The 14,302-nt window shown below is 42.3% G+C and overlaps 1 protein-coding gene across 1 annotated transcript in view; it reads left to right on the forward strand.

Moving 5' to 3' along the window:
* Nucleotides 1-13,383, forward strand: part of LOC125738898 (synapsin-3-like) — a 59,523-nt gene extending 46,140 nt beyond the window's left edge. The window contains exons 7-14 of the mRNA XM_049008409.1: nt 2,311-2,373; nt 4,321-4,463; nt 6,160-6,234; nt 6,760-6,862; nt 9,748-9,879; nt 10,220-10,259; nt 10,848-10,998; nt 11,464-13,383. Coding sequence (XP_048864366.1) covers nt 2,311-2,373; nt 4,321-4,463; nt 6,160-6,234; nt 6,760-6,862; nt 9,748-9,879; nt 10,220-10,259; nt 10,848-10,998; nt 11,464-11,593 — 837 coding nt within the window. The 3' untranslated portion in view covers nt 11,594-13,383. The remainder of the gene's footprint in view (nt 1-2,310; nt 2,374-4,320; nt 4,464-6,159; nt 6,235-6,759; nt 6,863-9,747; nt 9,880-10,219; nt 10,260-10,847; nt 10,999-11,463) is intronic.
* Nucleotides 13,384-14,302: the final 919 nt, after the last annotated feature.

Consider the following 14,302-nt stretch of genomic DNA (forward strand, 5'->3'; position numbering starts at 1 on the left):
TCCCTTTTAAAAGAAACCTTTTTTTGGTCAAATTTAATAGTCAGGAAGAGTGTAGTGTTTTCCTCATATCTGGTCCTGTTCAGAAGATTTCTCTAAATACAAAAAGTGTGGCATAACAGCGAGAGATGTCAATGAGGAATCCTTATTAATTTTGTGTCCTGGCATCGTACAGTGAACAGAATCAATGGAAGGAGTCAGCCCATGTGCTTAGTCATTCTTATTAATGAGACACCGTTACGCAACAAGCATCGCAAATAAAGCCTTAATGGAAGCTTGTGAATGATGCCGTTTTGCTGCCCTGTGAATTGTGTCATTTATAGAAAAAGTTCTGCCCTGAAAGGAAAACAAATAAAAACATTGAGGCATCTGACTCAAATTCCTGAAATTAATATTTTGCACAAGAAGGATTCCAGGATGCTTGCCTAAGTTAACATTAAGGGGAAACTGCTTTGAAAGTATCTGAGTTTGACAGAAGCTCTCTGGACGAAAAGAAATGTTTTTTTGTAGTTTTTATTTCTGTATTAGGGATTTTTGCATGCGGTTTGAAATACTTTTGCTCTTTTTGATTTATTTAGTCTTAGTTGTCTTAAAATTATAGTTATAACCATGTTTATTTACTTCTTTGGTCACAGGGACCATTGAAATCCTGAGCAATGTATCTTATTTTCACCAAAAATATTTAATATTAGCTAAAAATATAATAAGTGAATAAAACTGCATATGCATATATTGAACTAAAGAGAAAGTCATTCTTCAGAACTAATGAAGAGCCCAGTCATTTTACCCATAATCCCACTGTCACCAGTAACCCATCTCCCTCCCTTACTGGTTTGCTGAGTCAAATACTGTAAAGTCACATTCGGACCATGTTCACCTCCTTCATGGCTTCTCACTGTGTGCATTTTCCAAACCGCTTATCCTCCTGGGTCGCGGGGGGTCCGGAGCCTATCCCGGAATTAGCCTCAGCATGTTTTTGGACTGTGGGGGGAAACCGGAGTACCCGGAGGAAACCCCACGACGACATGGGGAGAACATGCAAACTCATGTGACTTAATCGGAGACTCGAACCCAGGTCCCAGAGGTGTGAGGCAACAGTGCTAACCACTGCACCACCATGTCGCCCCTAGTACTTATATCAAAAAACTAATTCAGAAATGATATTCTTTTCCATTTCTGAGAATTATGACTTGAAATACACCTTTAATACTTGTTATTTTGTTTCCAGCCATGTTTAAAAATTGAGCTTTAGGATTTAAACTAATAGTGCCACTGTGTCACGGTTTTAATGGCTAAAGGTCACCCCATATGACTGGCACCATATGAACAGCCAAAGGTCACCCTGGGCAACTGGCAGCATACGAACAGCCAAAGGTCACCCTGAGAGACTGGCAGCGTACAATCAGCCAAAGGTCACCCTGGGCGACTGGCACCATATGAACAGCCAAAGGTCACCCTGAGGGACTGGCACCATATGAACAGCCAAAGGTCACCCTGAGGGACTGGCACCATATGAACAGCCAAAGGTCACCCTGAGGGACTGGCACCATATGAACAGCCAAAGGTCAATCTGAGTGACCATGTCGCAGTTCAAAAAAGGAACAGCATCTCCGTATTTTTCTTTTTCTACAGAAATACATGAATATGTATTTTTTGATTCAGAATGCAGCTGCTCGACTTGTTTTCAACCTTCCCAAGTTCTCCCACACCACTCCTTTGCTGCGCTCTCTCCACTGGCTTCCTATAGCTGCCCGCATCAGATTCAAAACACTGATGCTCGCATACAAAGCCAAAAATGGTCTAGCACCATCCTATCTAAAAGACCTCATCACACCCCGTACTGCACCCCGATCTCTCCCATCTTCCAGCACTGCTCGATTGGTCCCACCACCCCTCAAGGCACAAGGAAGACACACATCTCGGCTCTTCTCTGTCCTGGCACCTAGTTGGTGGAATGAACTCCCCCTTCATGTCCGAAGAGCGGAAACCTTGGCTGTCTTCAAGCGACAACTCAAAACTTTCCTTTTTCAGAAATACCTGAAGTAGCATTCTGTATTCTTACCCAGCTCTTTTCCGTGTGTGTGTGTGTGTGTGTGTGTGTGTACAAAAAAAAAAAAACTTGTTGCACTTTCCCAACAGAGTATTCAGATAGATGGTATTCATAGCTTGGGTCCTAATTGAGCTAGTATCGGGAAATTCATTGCAGCGTCTTAAAGCACTTATGTGAGTCGCTCTGGCTAAGGGCGTCTGGCAAATACCGTAAATGTAAATGTAAACATGAACTGGCATAATTTACATTTTAATCATTTTCAGATCTCCTCGTCTTCCTTCCCGGTGGTGGTGAAGATGGGCCATGCGCACTCCGGCATCGGCAAGGTAAGACCCCCAAGCCAAGGCGTGCTCCGATGATGTCACTCCCCCACCTCCTGGGTTCGAGCAGCAGGCACAGCATGCATGACCTCAGCCCTGGACGGCTGCCGAACTGTGACATCACTCTCTGTGCAAGCTGGGCGTGAGGATACCGACGAGATATTACAGTAAACACAGCATCGGGTGCATGTCACCGCACATGGCCCCCGCCCTCAAATCATGTAGGCTCCAAGTGGGGGTCAGGAGCACACCAGAAGAGCAAACGAAGTATTCTTAGCCATTTCATATTTTAATATTTTCTAATTTATACCTGTACAGATAAATATATCCTCCACTTGATTTATTGGTTGGCAGCAAACTTTGATTCCTCATCGTGGTGATAGTGTTAGTGGACAGATGTACAACAAAAACAGCGCTGACTTCTGCCGCAGCGCTCCGATTCGGATCTAGATACGATAGGCCCCCAGTCTGTCTAGATGAGAGACTACGGGCTGTGATAGGGTGCGGAGGCGGAGGTCGTCCATGGGTCCCGGGAACAGCAGGATTTACGCAAACAAAGGCGTGGGAAAGCCTGAGCGCTTTTGGGGTAGAGAGCCAGCGGAAAGTGAACCAACCCAAGTCTTTATTAGGTATTTGGGAGGGGGGGGGCAGAGGAAAGGGGAGAACAGCGTCATTCTGAATAAACAAGTGAAGAAATTAAATCTAAAGACATCAACCATCTGCAGGCAGAGAAGCCATATCAAATGAGATGTATACATAAATGCATTATTGCCCAACTTGATTGGATGATCGATTCAAATCACGTACTGTTTATTGCCATCACAACTATATAACTGGTTCATAGTGAGATGAAATTTCGTACCTTCTGGTCCCCGGTGTAATGTGCAGAAAACAAACAGGGCATGTGTAAGCGTAAGGTGCAGTGATGGACAACATCATTTACAACATATAGTGCAAATAAATTAGATAAATGGAAAACGGTGGGAATAAACATGGGTATATATAGTAAATAATCAAACTCTGCGGCGCAGTGTTCTGTGGTTTTTCATCCAGCTTTACTGAATCACACTTTGGCTATTATTAGCACTGTCGGGTCACAGGTTTGGGGTTCATATCCCAGTGGAATCCCCACCCTGCGTCTGGGCTTTGCATGCCACGCCCATGTGGCTCGCTTCTGGCCACTCAGTGGTCCAAAAATCAAGAATTTTTTTTTTTTAGGATTTTTTTTAAATGTAATTTTCTGTTCCTGTCCTGCGAGGGACTAGCATCATGTCCAAGGTGTCCCCTGCCGTGTCCTATGTGCGTCCTGAGCTCTAGCCCTCTTTGACCTTCCTCCTGAATAGTGGTTATGGAGAATGAATGGATGTATTGTCTCCTCCAAATCAGGAGATACTGTAACAGATCACCACTTGGTAATTGGATAACAAGTTCCAGACCTGTATAAATGTAACTTCCTAATTAGCAAATAAGGGTTATACCTTCAGATGTTAAATGATAATTCTTTCAACTGTTTTTTTTTATAGCAAAGGGCCAAGCCCTTCTGTGCTCTGATTTTATTTACAGTCAGGTTTTTTTAGAGTTTATGGACATACATAAATACAAGCAAGAAGAAAAGCATTGACGCAGTTTCAGGGTGTAAAGCAGTAAAGACCAATCTGTGTGTATAATTCTGGTAGAATGTATTTAACGAACAAAGAACATGACTTTGTGTAACTCATGACGTTCTTTCAGAGCTTGAGAATTGCATTTTTATAATTGCGTCGGGGGCTAAGCATTAATTTGCTTCTAATCCAGTTTAGCACAATGCTTCAAAGACGAATTGTGCTGTCTCATTTCCTGTTCGTGATCCTTTTTGTGTCACTGTCAGAGCGAACACAAATAGCGTTTTAATAGTTCCCCAAACTAATAGTGCATTAAAATTTCTCCGGCCTCTTTCTCAAATTTCCACGCCAGATCAAAGTCGAGAACCGCGAAGACTTCCAGGACGTAACCAGTGTGGTGGCATTGGCGAGAACATACGCGACCACCGAGTCCTATGTGGACTCCAAGTATGACATCAGGATCCAGAAGATTGGCACCAATTACAAGGCCTACATGTAAGGATCAAATGGCTGCTATTTCAGCGTCTGTCCCTTAAACTCGACACAGCTGTGTGAAAACATGACAGTTTGCAGAGTGGAATAAAAGGGGGCACACACATCAGTTAGTCATCTGGGTTGTGTCCCCACCCAGGCCCATTTTAATTTAGCCAAATAACTATTTGACTCATCAAATCCACTTTGCCCTTATCGCGATTCTCTGGAAATGAATGAAGCCCCGATTTTTCCTGTAATACAAAAGAAAATCGAGTGCATACATACTTAGTGCATACATACTTAGTGCATACATACTTAGTGCATACATACTTAATGGTCACTTTATTAATTCACTATTACCTGGTAGGACCCAGTTTTCCTGTAGAACGTCTATTTGGGTTGACAAGTTCTGCATTCAGAGAAGTTATTATGTGCACCACTGCTTAGACACTGCTCTTGCACTAGTGACCTTCCTGTTAGCTCTGACGAAGCCGACCACTCTTTTCTGATGCCTTCACACCATCCCCTGTAAACTCCTGACACTTTTGTGTGTGAATATCTCAGGAGGGTGACTATTTCTGGGATACTGATGCTATCACACAATAATCACACAACAACTGAAATCCTAGACTAGGTAGCGTAGCTATTATGATGCTTAAGAAAACAATACATGAACCTCTGTACCCCACCTGCATGCTGTGATTGTTTAGTTGCTGCCACATAATGTCACCAAACACAGTGGTGACCTAATGCTTAGGGGAGCCTGCGTGTGATTGGAAGATTACTGGTTCAAGTCCACTGAGGTACCCCCAGCACAATACTGGCCCCATGCCCCTGGGGGCTAAATAATAGTTGCCCCCTGCTATGTCACATGTGGGTTAAATGCAGAATACACATTTTGCTGTGGTGTGTAAAAAATGACAGTCACTTTCACTGTTACTTAACAAACTGGTCGCTGAGTGTATAATTGAACTGTAGATGTATTTTTGTTACATGTAGTGTAACTTTTATTTGACCACGCTCGAGGAGTCTCATCCCACTTGATGAAACGTAACGTTTCTCATCAATGTTGGAAGCTTCACCAGCCCTGCCTGAATTGGTTCGAATCCCTTACGTATTATTCCCATAATTGATAATTAAAGTAATGTACAGTATCTGATCACTTATTGCAGCTTAGGCAAAAGCCGTGTTGACCTGCATGTTGCCCCACCTTCAAACAATGTGAGTTGGACATGCAGAGGGTACGTTTAAGTTTGGCGCATGTCAACAGTTGGTTTTCATCACCAGATGAAGTTGCTTTGGATTGCTTTCTTTGGGTTTCCTCCTAAAATGCGTATCTATCAGAGAAGATTAAGCTTCAGTTAGGACCTTGGCTCACCACCGTTTGCACTTGAAAGAGATTGTATATCAGCTACGATTAGACTGAAGAATCAACGTAACATTACTCACTGTTCCTGAACTCTTTCCTTCATTATCTTGGTTCTGGCAAAAATAGCAGCAGAGAGTAATAGTCTGTTTCCAGTCACCATGATATATATATCTATATAGATTTAAGACAATGAAGTAATGGACTGTCGGAGATTCAGATATGTGTGCAGTTAACATTGTGATCCTCAACTGGATGAGCAGAAAAGAAGATGCAAGGATTATTCTGAAAAGTTTTTCTACTGGTTAGTTTTTGAAACATTTTTCATGCCTTTTTCCCTGCCTTTTTCAGGAGAACGTCCATCTCTGGCAACTGGAAAGCCAACACTGGCTCCGCCATGCTGGAGCAGATAGCAATGACAGACAGGTCAGCGATGCCATCATCTGTCACAGGACTATTTCAGTCCTTTTTAAGGCCATACTGCAGTGTCTATTCTCAGACTTCACCTTTTCGTGGATTATCACTATATGAATCTTACTTCTGTATATTCTACATATTTCTTCATTAAGGATTGTAAAGGTTTTGATATTATTCGACTTGCAATTTATATTTTCAACATCCCTATAAATATATATTTAATACTTTTCTTCTTTGGGTTCCATAGAAATTTGCTAGCCCAATAATATTATAATATATATAGTCCATTGCTAGTACTACAACAAAAAAATTGAACAATTTGAATATAAAAATGACTTAGTATTCAAAATTCATGTGCAGTTCATCTGTCACAGAGCATTTTCAAAATGTTGGTAGCGGCAATGTTGTGCAAAAATTCAAATAATCGGGAAAAATAAATCAGTTGAATATTCAAATGTGAAAATAGCTAGTAGTTGCATCGCTAGACATTAATAAGACAGGTGACTGATGCGTGGGCACATTGCTTGGATGCAGGTACCGGTTGTGGGTGGACTCCTGCGCTGAGATGTTCGGAGGTCTGGACATCTGTGCGGTGAAAGCCGTCCATGGGAAAGATGGCAAGGACTACATCATTGAGGTCTGTTTGCTTTCTCCTCAAAGTCTATATTTAGTCCAGCGTAGACGTGTGGTTCAAGGTGGCTGATTCCTGTGGTCTCCTACATTACCTGCATGTCATCCCAGTCCGACATCGGCATGCAGTGCTACCTGCTGATTCACTGTGCCCCCTACCTGTAGTCTTATGAACTACATTACATGGTCTGTATATTTCATTATAGGAAGGGCTAAGTGGATAGAGCCACATAATGTGGGTATTTATAGGATATCAGCCAGATTTGGGCCACATCAGGGGAACATGCAATAGAGGGAAAAGGAAATATGGAGGGAAAAGAAGTATCGATGCAGAACTATTGATATACAGCCACAACACCTCCTAAAGACACACACACACACACACACACACACACACACACAGTCATGCCCAATAAGATACGCAGATGTGCGTCATTGGTTCTCTCACCTCAACAGCTGGCAAAACATTTTGGTTTGTGTTGTTGGGAGTAACAGAAAACATATGAGATATATAAACAAATGTCTGGGAATGAAAGATAACTGCAACAATACAGATAATAGCCCTGCCCTAGCCCCCCCCCACACACACACACACACACTCACATTCATCTTAGTGATGATGATCTGTGTTTGGGAAGTCTCCCATACAGAACAAATGTACACTTGGGTTTTATGTGAACCCTGCACTTAAATCTTTCTCAATCACATTAAAATTGACTGTGTGTGGCTCTAAAGTCCAGCTGTATACTCGGTATTGCTGATCAGTGTGTGCAGTTTTATGAATGACTTCCTCCCTTATTGAGTGTCATGGTGTTTGTATGACAGCAGCCTCATTCATATTTATATTGTCCACCCATATAGTAAGAGTCACACGCTGGATGGGATGTCAGTCCATTAGAGGACAGAGTGAGCACGATGGATAAATCAGAGACTTCAGTAAGGCTAACTGTGTCTGAGCGACCAGAAGAAACCCCACATGACATGGGAAAGAACAACAAACAGCAAACAGATTCAAAGCCCCAATCCTAGAGGTGTGAGACAGTAGTCCTGTCCACTAAGCTACTGTACCACCTTGTGTTTGGCGCGTTTCTCTCTAAGAGGATGTGGAAGCCCTGCAATGTAATTCCTGCTGCAATACCTTTACATGCTTGGCCGTAATTGTTCAAATCACATTAGCAGTACTTTGTGATGGAAAACTTGAGTAGACAGGGTGTGTGTGTGTGTGGGGGGGGCAGATCAGCTGTGTGGCTCAATAGAAAGACTGAATGTGTATCCAAATGAGATCCCTGAATGTGCATCCAAATGCGGAAACCTCACGAGAACTCAGGGGAGAACATTTGTAATCTCAATACACATGGAGCCACGGCAGAGACTGGGGTCCCAGAGATGTGAGGCAGCAGTGCTAACCACCCTGACTGGTGCTTAACATTGCTACTATAATCGCACATTACGGTACATTAAGTGATGAAACCATGTTTACAGTCTGCCACAACCCTGAACTGGCTAAGTGGTATGGGATGGATGGATGGATGGATGGATTGATTGATTCATTGATTGATTTATTGATTTACACTATGTGTACATATTGTGGTCCATTTCTAACCCAACGTAACTTGCATATAATTTTCTGCATATAAAGTACAACTTCATACAGGGGTTTAGGAATCTGGAGGATGGACCGGGGAACACATGTACCCCCCATTATTTAATTTGCATTCTTCCCCCCAATAAATAGACCTTTATGATTAAATAATTTAGCTGTGACCCCCCCCCCCCCCCCACTCTGTGTCAAACTTTCTCCTGCGCTGTTGTTGTCTTATACACTACTGTGTCAAATACTGTGTACTGTGACATTTAGTCATTGCTGTCAACAAATACCTGCCCAATATTTCCCTCTAGTGGCCAAACTGCAGCAGTGCCATAAAAATAAAAAAAGATGGCTGAAAACACACCGAAGGAAACTTGTGTTGAATTTCTGTACAATTCATGCCCTAAGCGCAACATTTTTGCTTCATTGTGACTACATTATCCTGTGCAGGGTGTGCCCATGTCTCGTACCCTACGTTGTCACGCCTGACCCTGTACCAGATCAGCAGTTTTTAGGACGCATGCATTGTTACAACATTATTACTATGAATGCATTTTAATTTCTTGCGTTATTTACATAGTACAACCAGACTGTTCATTAATAGAAAGAATGCAGGCTTTTCCAGCTAATTAACTTTGCACTTTATTAATTTAGCAGTTGCTTTTATCAAGAATGCAGGGTCCGCTGACCACTGGAGCAGTTGGGGATTAAGGACCTCGCTTAGGGGCCAAACAACGACATCACTCAGCCATTCCTGGGATTTAAACCAGCAACATTCTGATCACAACCCCAGTGTCTGTGACTCACTGAGCCACACATGCCCTCATCTACAAAGTCAGCTACAAAGTGTCCCTAGATCACCCACTGTACCCCTACATATTTAGGGTGTACCCCTGTGTGCCTGTGCTGCTTGGGATTGGCTCCAGCCCCCCCGGGCCAGTATATGTGGTTGCAAGGGGAGGTTAAAAACTGTTTCAGACTGCTGGGGAGCAGAAAAGTCACCTCTGCTAATAATAATACATAAACAATAACTCATGAAAGAGTAGCGATACTAAGCTGTAACTTAAGCAATGTGTGTCTGCAAATAATGGACGATTAATGGAACTTGGAAGAGGAACACTCAGGTTTTAGGGTAATAGATGGCTTACTGTTATAGGATGGGATAGGTAGCAAAAAAGTGTCCAGTTCCAGGTTCAAGACGGACCCAGCTGCTGTAGCCATGAACAAGTCGCTCAGCCCAAATCGCTTCTATTAAACATCCACATGACAAAAATGGTAACAAAATATCCTGCTCTTTTGTCTAGGTGATGGACAGCTCCATGCCGTTGGTAGGGGAGCACGTGGAGGAGGACAGACAACTGATCGCGGAGCTGGTGGTGAACAAAATGACCGCCTTGTTGACGGACTCCTCATCATCACCTCTGGCCTCAGCCAAGGTCTCCGCCTTCACCTCCTCATTGTCATTCGTCCCGGGTGCCTTATGGGGGAGGCAGGTTTGCCAAGACCCACAGAGATAAAATTACGTTATCTGCGGCGTATTTACTCATGGGCATGAAAATGACACTCAGCAAAGGGGGCATCGCGCACGTAACGAAACATCAAGTGTCACTGGATTCATTTATCAGGAAGTGAAACAGCAGGCATATCATCTCATTTAGAGATAAAGATAATTGGCAGGGGCTGCTTTGAGCTAAATTCAGCCTTTGTGGAAATCAGCTTGTAGGAAGATGAGGTTTGATGTCATTCTCAAGTGCAATGGTTACATGTCTCCTCCAGGGCCAGGTACCACAGACGACCCAGCCCAGAAGAGCCCAAGGTAAGCCAGTGCTCTACCTCCAGCTGAACCTAGCCACACAGATCCCTTAGAGAGGAAGCTCCCACAAATACCGTCTGACTCCCATCAGAAGAGTAAACGGAGGCAGCCGTCTCGTAAAGAGGTTGTTGAGTGTTATAAAAACCTTGGAGACTCCTGAACTGGAAATTTTACTGCCGTAACAGACAAAACATCTGGCTGTGTGATAGTGGATATATTGTCTTCGGGAATGACTATAAAACTTCTCAAAAGGCCATCGCGTAATGACAGCCAGAGATGGTAGATGTTTTCTGCTGGAAAATTAGTTAGCTGAATCATTACAAATGTTTATTCAAATGGAATAATTTTATGAATCTGGTTTACTAAGTCTGTGATAACCCTTTAAGCAGTTTTAGTTACTGAAGAAAAGGGTAAATGCTTTGTGTTTTGCCAAAGATCATCTGAGGTGTAGCTGTGGTAATAAGCTGGTTACTCAAGTTCTACTCAAATGCTAAACACCTGTATAAATGCTGGTACTCTGGAGTTCTTTTAAAAAGCTTGTGATGTCATGTTTGCTGCCACTACATGCTGATGTGTGTCATTTCTCTGCAGGTCCCCTTTGGTCGGCCTCCAGTAACCCTTCATCATCAGCACAGGGGTCCCCGAAACGAGCCCGCTCTGCTACCACCTCGCCCAGCCAGGCCTTCCAGCCTGGGCTTCTCCCTCCTGGACCAGCCAGCCAGAAACATTTGCCTCAGCTCAAGTATGTCACCAGTTTCTAATGGTTACTGTAGGATCATTTATTTTCATAAATGAAATTGCTTTTTTTTTTTAATGATTTCACAGCATGGCTGGCTGCCTTTGGGCAAAACACTTGAAGTACTTGCTGGGTACGACTGTGAAAGATTAAATGAAACCATTTAACCACCTGAAAGTCAATCTCGTACAGCAGGGATTTTGACGGTTTTTGGAAAGCAGCCAGATCTTGTCTGCCAAAGGACAGAAATATTGTATCAATCGATTACACTTTGGTTTTTTTGCAACAGTATTGTCCCATTCATGATATTGCACTCCAGGAGACCATATTGACGTGGTTTTGAGTATCACACATATGTGCTCTTTCGGCAGTTCTCACTACATTTATTTATGCGAACATCATAAATGTGCTCTGTTAGTCTTTTGCTGGTTTGAAAAGAATGGCCACCCACCCTGTCTGTCGTTCTCCCAGTAAGTCCCGGTCCCTCACCAACACCCTGAACACCCGGGACTTGCTCCACGACAGCACCACCGAGGACGAGGCCAAGGCCGAGACCATCCGCAGCCTCAGGCAGTCCTTCGCCAGCCTCTTCTCCGACTAGCTCTGCCATCGCCGTGGTTACCCGCCATGTAACCTCCTCCCCCCTCAGTCTGGGCACGGCCACCCCTCCTCGACGGGACGGAATACCAAGCGGAGACGTACCTTTATGCTTCCTGTTCAGCTCTTCCCCACACAATTTTGAATCTTATTAACATTTTTATTGGCAATATTGACATTTTTCCAATGTTTTCATCATATGACAATTTCATACATTAATGTAAATGAACTCTTTGCAGCCACACTCTGTACTAAATACAAATGCAATACATGGGTGGGGGTTTTTACAACTGTGCAAAAGAATTGAGTAATATTTCAGCAAATAGTAAATGATGTTGTGAGGATTTTTAAAAATGAGGCCAAATCACAGTTTGAACGTGTTTCACGAACTGGACGGGCGTTTGCTGCTTCTCTAAGGTTCAAATGCTGGTATTTAACCTCTGACCCATTCCAGATCTACATTTTCTGTACCGCTAATCGGTTTAATCAACTTCTAATTCTTCCATACAATTTTTCATTGCAGTTAAATATTCAATTTTTGAATCAGGTTATTTGTAATAGATACTCGAGTTTTATCATGAATAAATCTGCAAGTTTTTTACATTTCAGTGTGATGAAATGATAATCACTTGTTGAGCATTAAAACCGAAAAAGTCACTCAATGTTTTATGCAATGTCAATTGGTCCCAGCCTCTTTGACAACATTTGTACTCAAACCTTTTTTATCGTCACATAATGAAAGGTGGACGTGCTTAACTCTAATAATCTTTCGACTGGCATGCTGTTCACTTCACTGTAACTGCACTGTACTGACTGCACTATACACTGCAAAAGCCATAAGGTCACTGGCTGTCTAAGGCCTGATCAGACACATACTCATTGCTGTACGTACCGCATACTCCTACTCTGATTATGAGTCATGATGAACTATGTATAACATAGGCATAGTAAAAATATCCTACATAGTAAACACAGGCATTAAGAGATATATCCTGGTTTTGAGATATATCAAGTTAATTCCTAACATGACGTTTTGTGTTAATGGGGTGCTAAGAGACATTTATCAGTATTTATTTCTTTGTATTTTATATATTTGTATAAATGGAATTCTGAGTGCATTTACGTATACTTCTGTAGTGTTTGTGGCTTTGACATTTAATATTGACAATTATGATATATAACATAGTATCTAGCACTGAAAAAAATATGGTAATACAGATTTCACATCACCCCACTACCCTGACCAATATGGATAGGTGATTAATTTGGCGATTTCAGACAAGCCTTTACCAAAGTTACAATTCTCAAAGAGTTTCTGAGCCATAAAATGTAACATAATGTTAAAAATATTGCAGAATGACGAAAGAAATTCCAGAAAATCCATTGGCTTCAGCAGTCACCCGAAATCACACAATATAAATATAAAATCCTGCAAATTGAAGCTTTTACAGATTCACCTTTGTAACCTGTAATTGGTTTTCAGTGTTTTGATTTTATTGGTTTGTAATTTGTCCATCAATTAACTGAGGCTGGCAGGACCTTTTTCTCTTGAATCGATTAGACTCCCCTGTATCAATTCATCCTGTGCGATTGCATCTGTCTAAGCTACTGTGAGCTGGTGTATATTTAGGAGCACATTTTCACCTAAGTGTGGCATGACTGCTACTTCTACTGTCTGTAAGATCATCATTAATTTTTCGAGTAAATGTTTGGTGTGTGCCTTGCTCCGTGTACATAAGTGTAACCATAGCGATTTGATTAAAATGTGTCATTTTTAAAATGACTGTTGTTGAATACACCTGTGGGGATTTTTATTACATAAACGCTTAGTAATAGAGTTAGTAACTGATTTCAGGTATGGAGGGTCTGATTCTTTTATACCAATAACTCCTATTGCCAAATTTCATTGTAGGCATGTGTGTTTGTGTATGATGGGCCAGTGTGTGCATGGACAAAAATCTAGGGCTGGTTTTTAATTGAGCAGTGAGGCACTTTTACCTTACTAACATACCTTGTAATGTCACACTCACAGCACATTGACCAATATGCCAGTAGAGAAACATGCACACACACATATACAAATGTCGTTGTCCATTTCCTAATCACTAGTTTATCCAAAATGTATAATGAACACTTGTTGACTGAAATCAGATATATTGATTGTAGTCTAGCAGCACCATGTAACATAGCTTTGATTTGACTGGTGAAACAGCTCCTCTATATTCTCCATTTAAGGTCATTGTTGTGAGGTCTTTTGCCCGCAGTCGGATGATGTTTGTTTGTAATCCTGAATTCCTTTCGTTTGGAAGAGCAGTTTATTTGAACTGGCTCAGGGCTGACATCTGGGAGAATGGAAATTGTAATATGCTGGACCCAGGCCATGCCTGACTCTTCGCATACCTGACAATGGGGTAAACGCTGAGTTGAGGAATGAGTGACGCTCGTCGTCCAAGGCCAGCTGAGTGGGGACAGAAGAGCAGGACTGCTGGACAAGGGGAAGTGAGTCATTCAGCTCTGAGGAGGCACCTTAAAATCACCTTGTTAGAAATTATGGGTGCATTAAAAAAACACTTCTCTTGTGGTTAGCGTTGTCTGGGGAGAATCGAAACCGATATCATGACTGCCAGTTACAAAAAATATTTTTTTGTCTCCTAGAAGGCTACGCGTGAAAGCAGCCCATCCACTCCTCAGGAGCGCAATACAAGTCTCTTGG

This window comes from Brienomyrus brachyistius, chromosome 3, assembly GCF_023856365.1.
Source record: "Brienomyrus brachyistius isolate T26 chromosome 3, BBRACH_0.4, whole genome shotgun sequence".
NCBI classification, from domain to species: Eukaryota; Metazoa; Chordata; class Actinopteri; order Osteoglossiformes; family Mormyridae; genus Brienomyrus; species Brienomyrus brachyistius.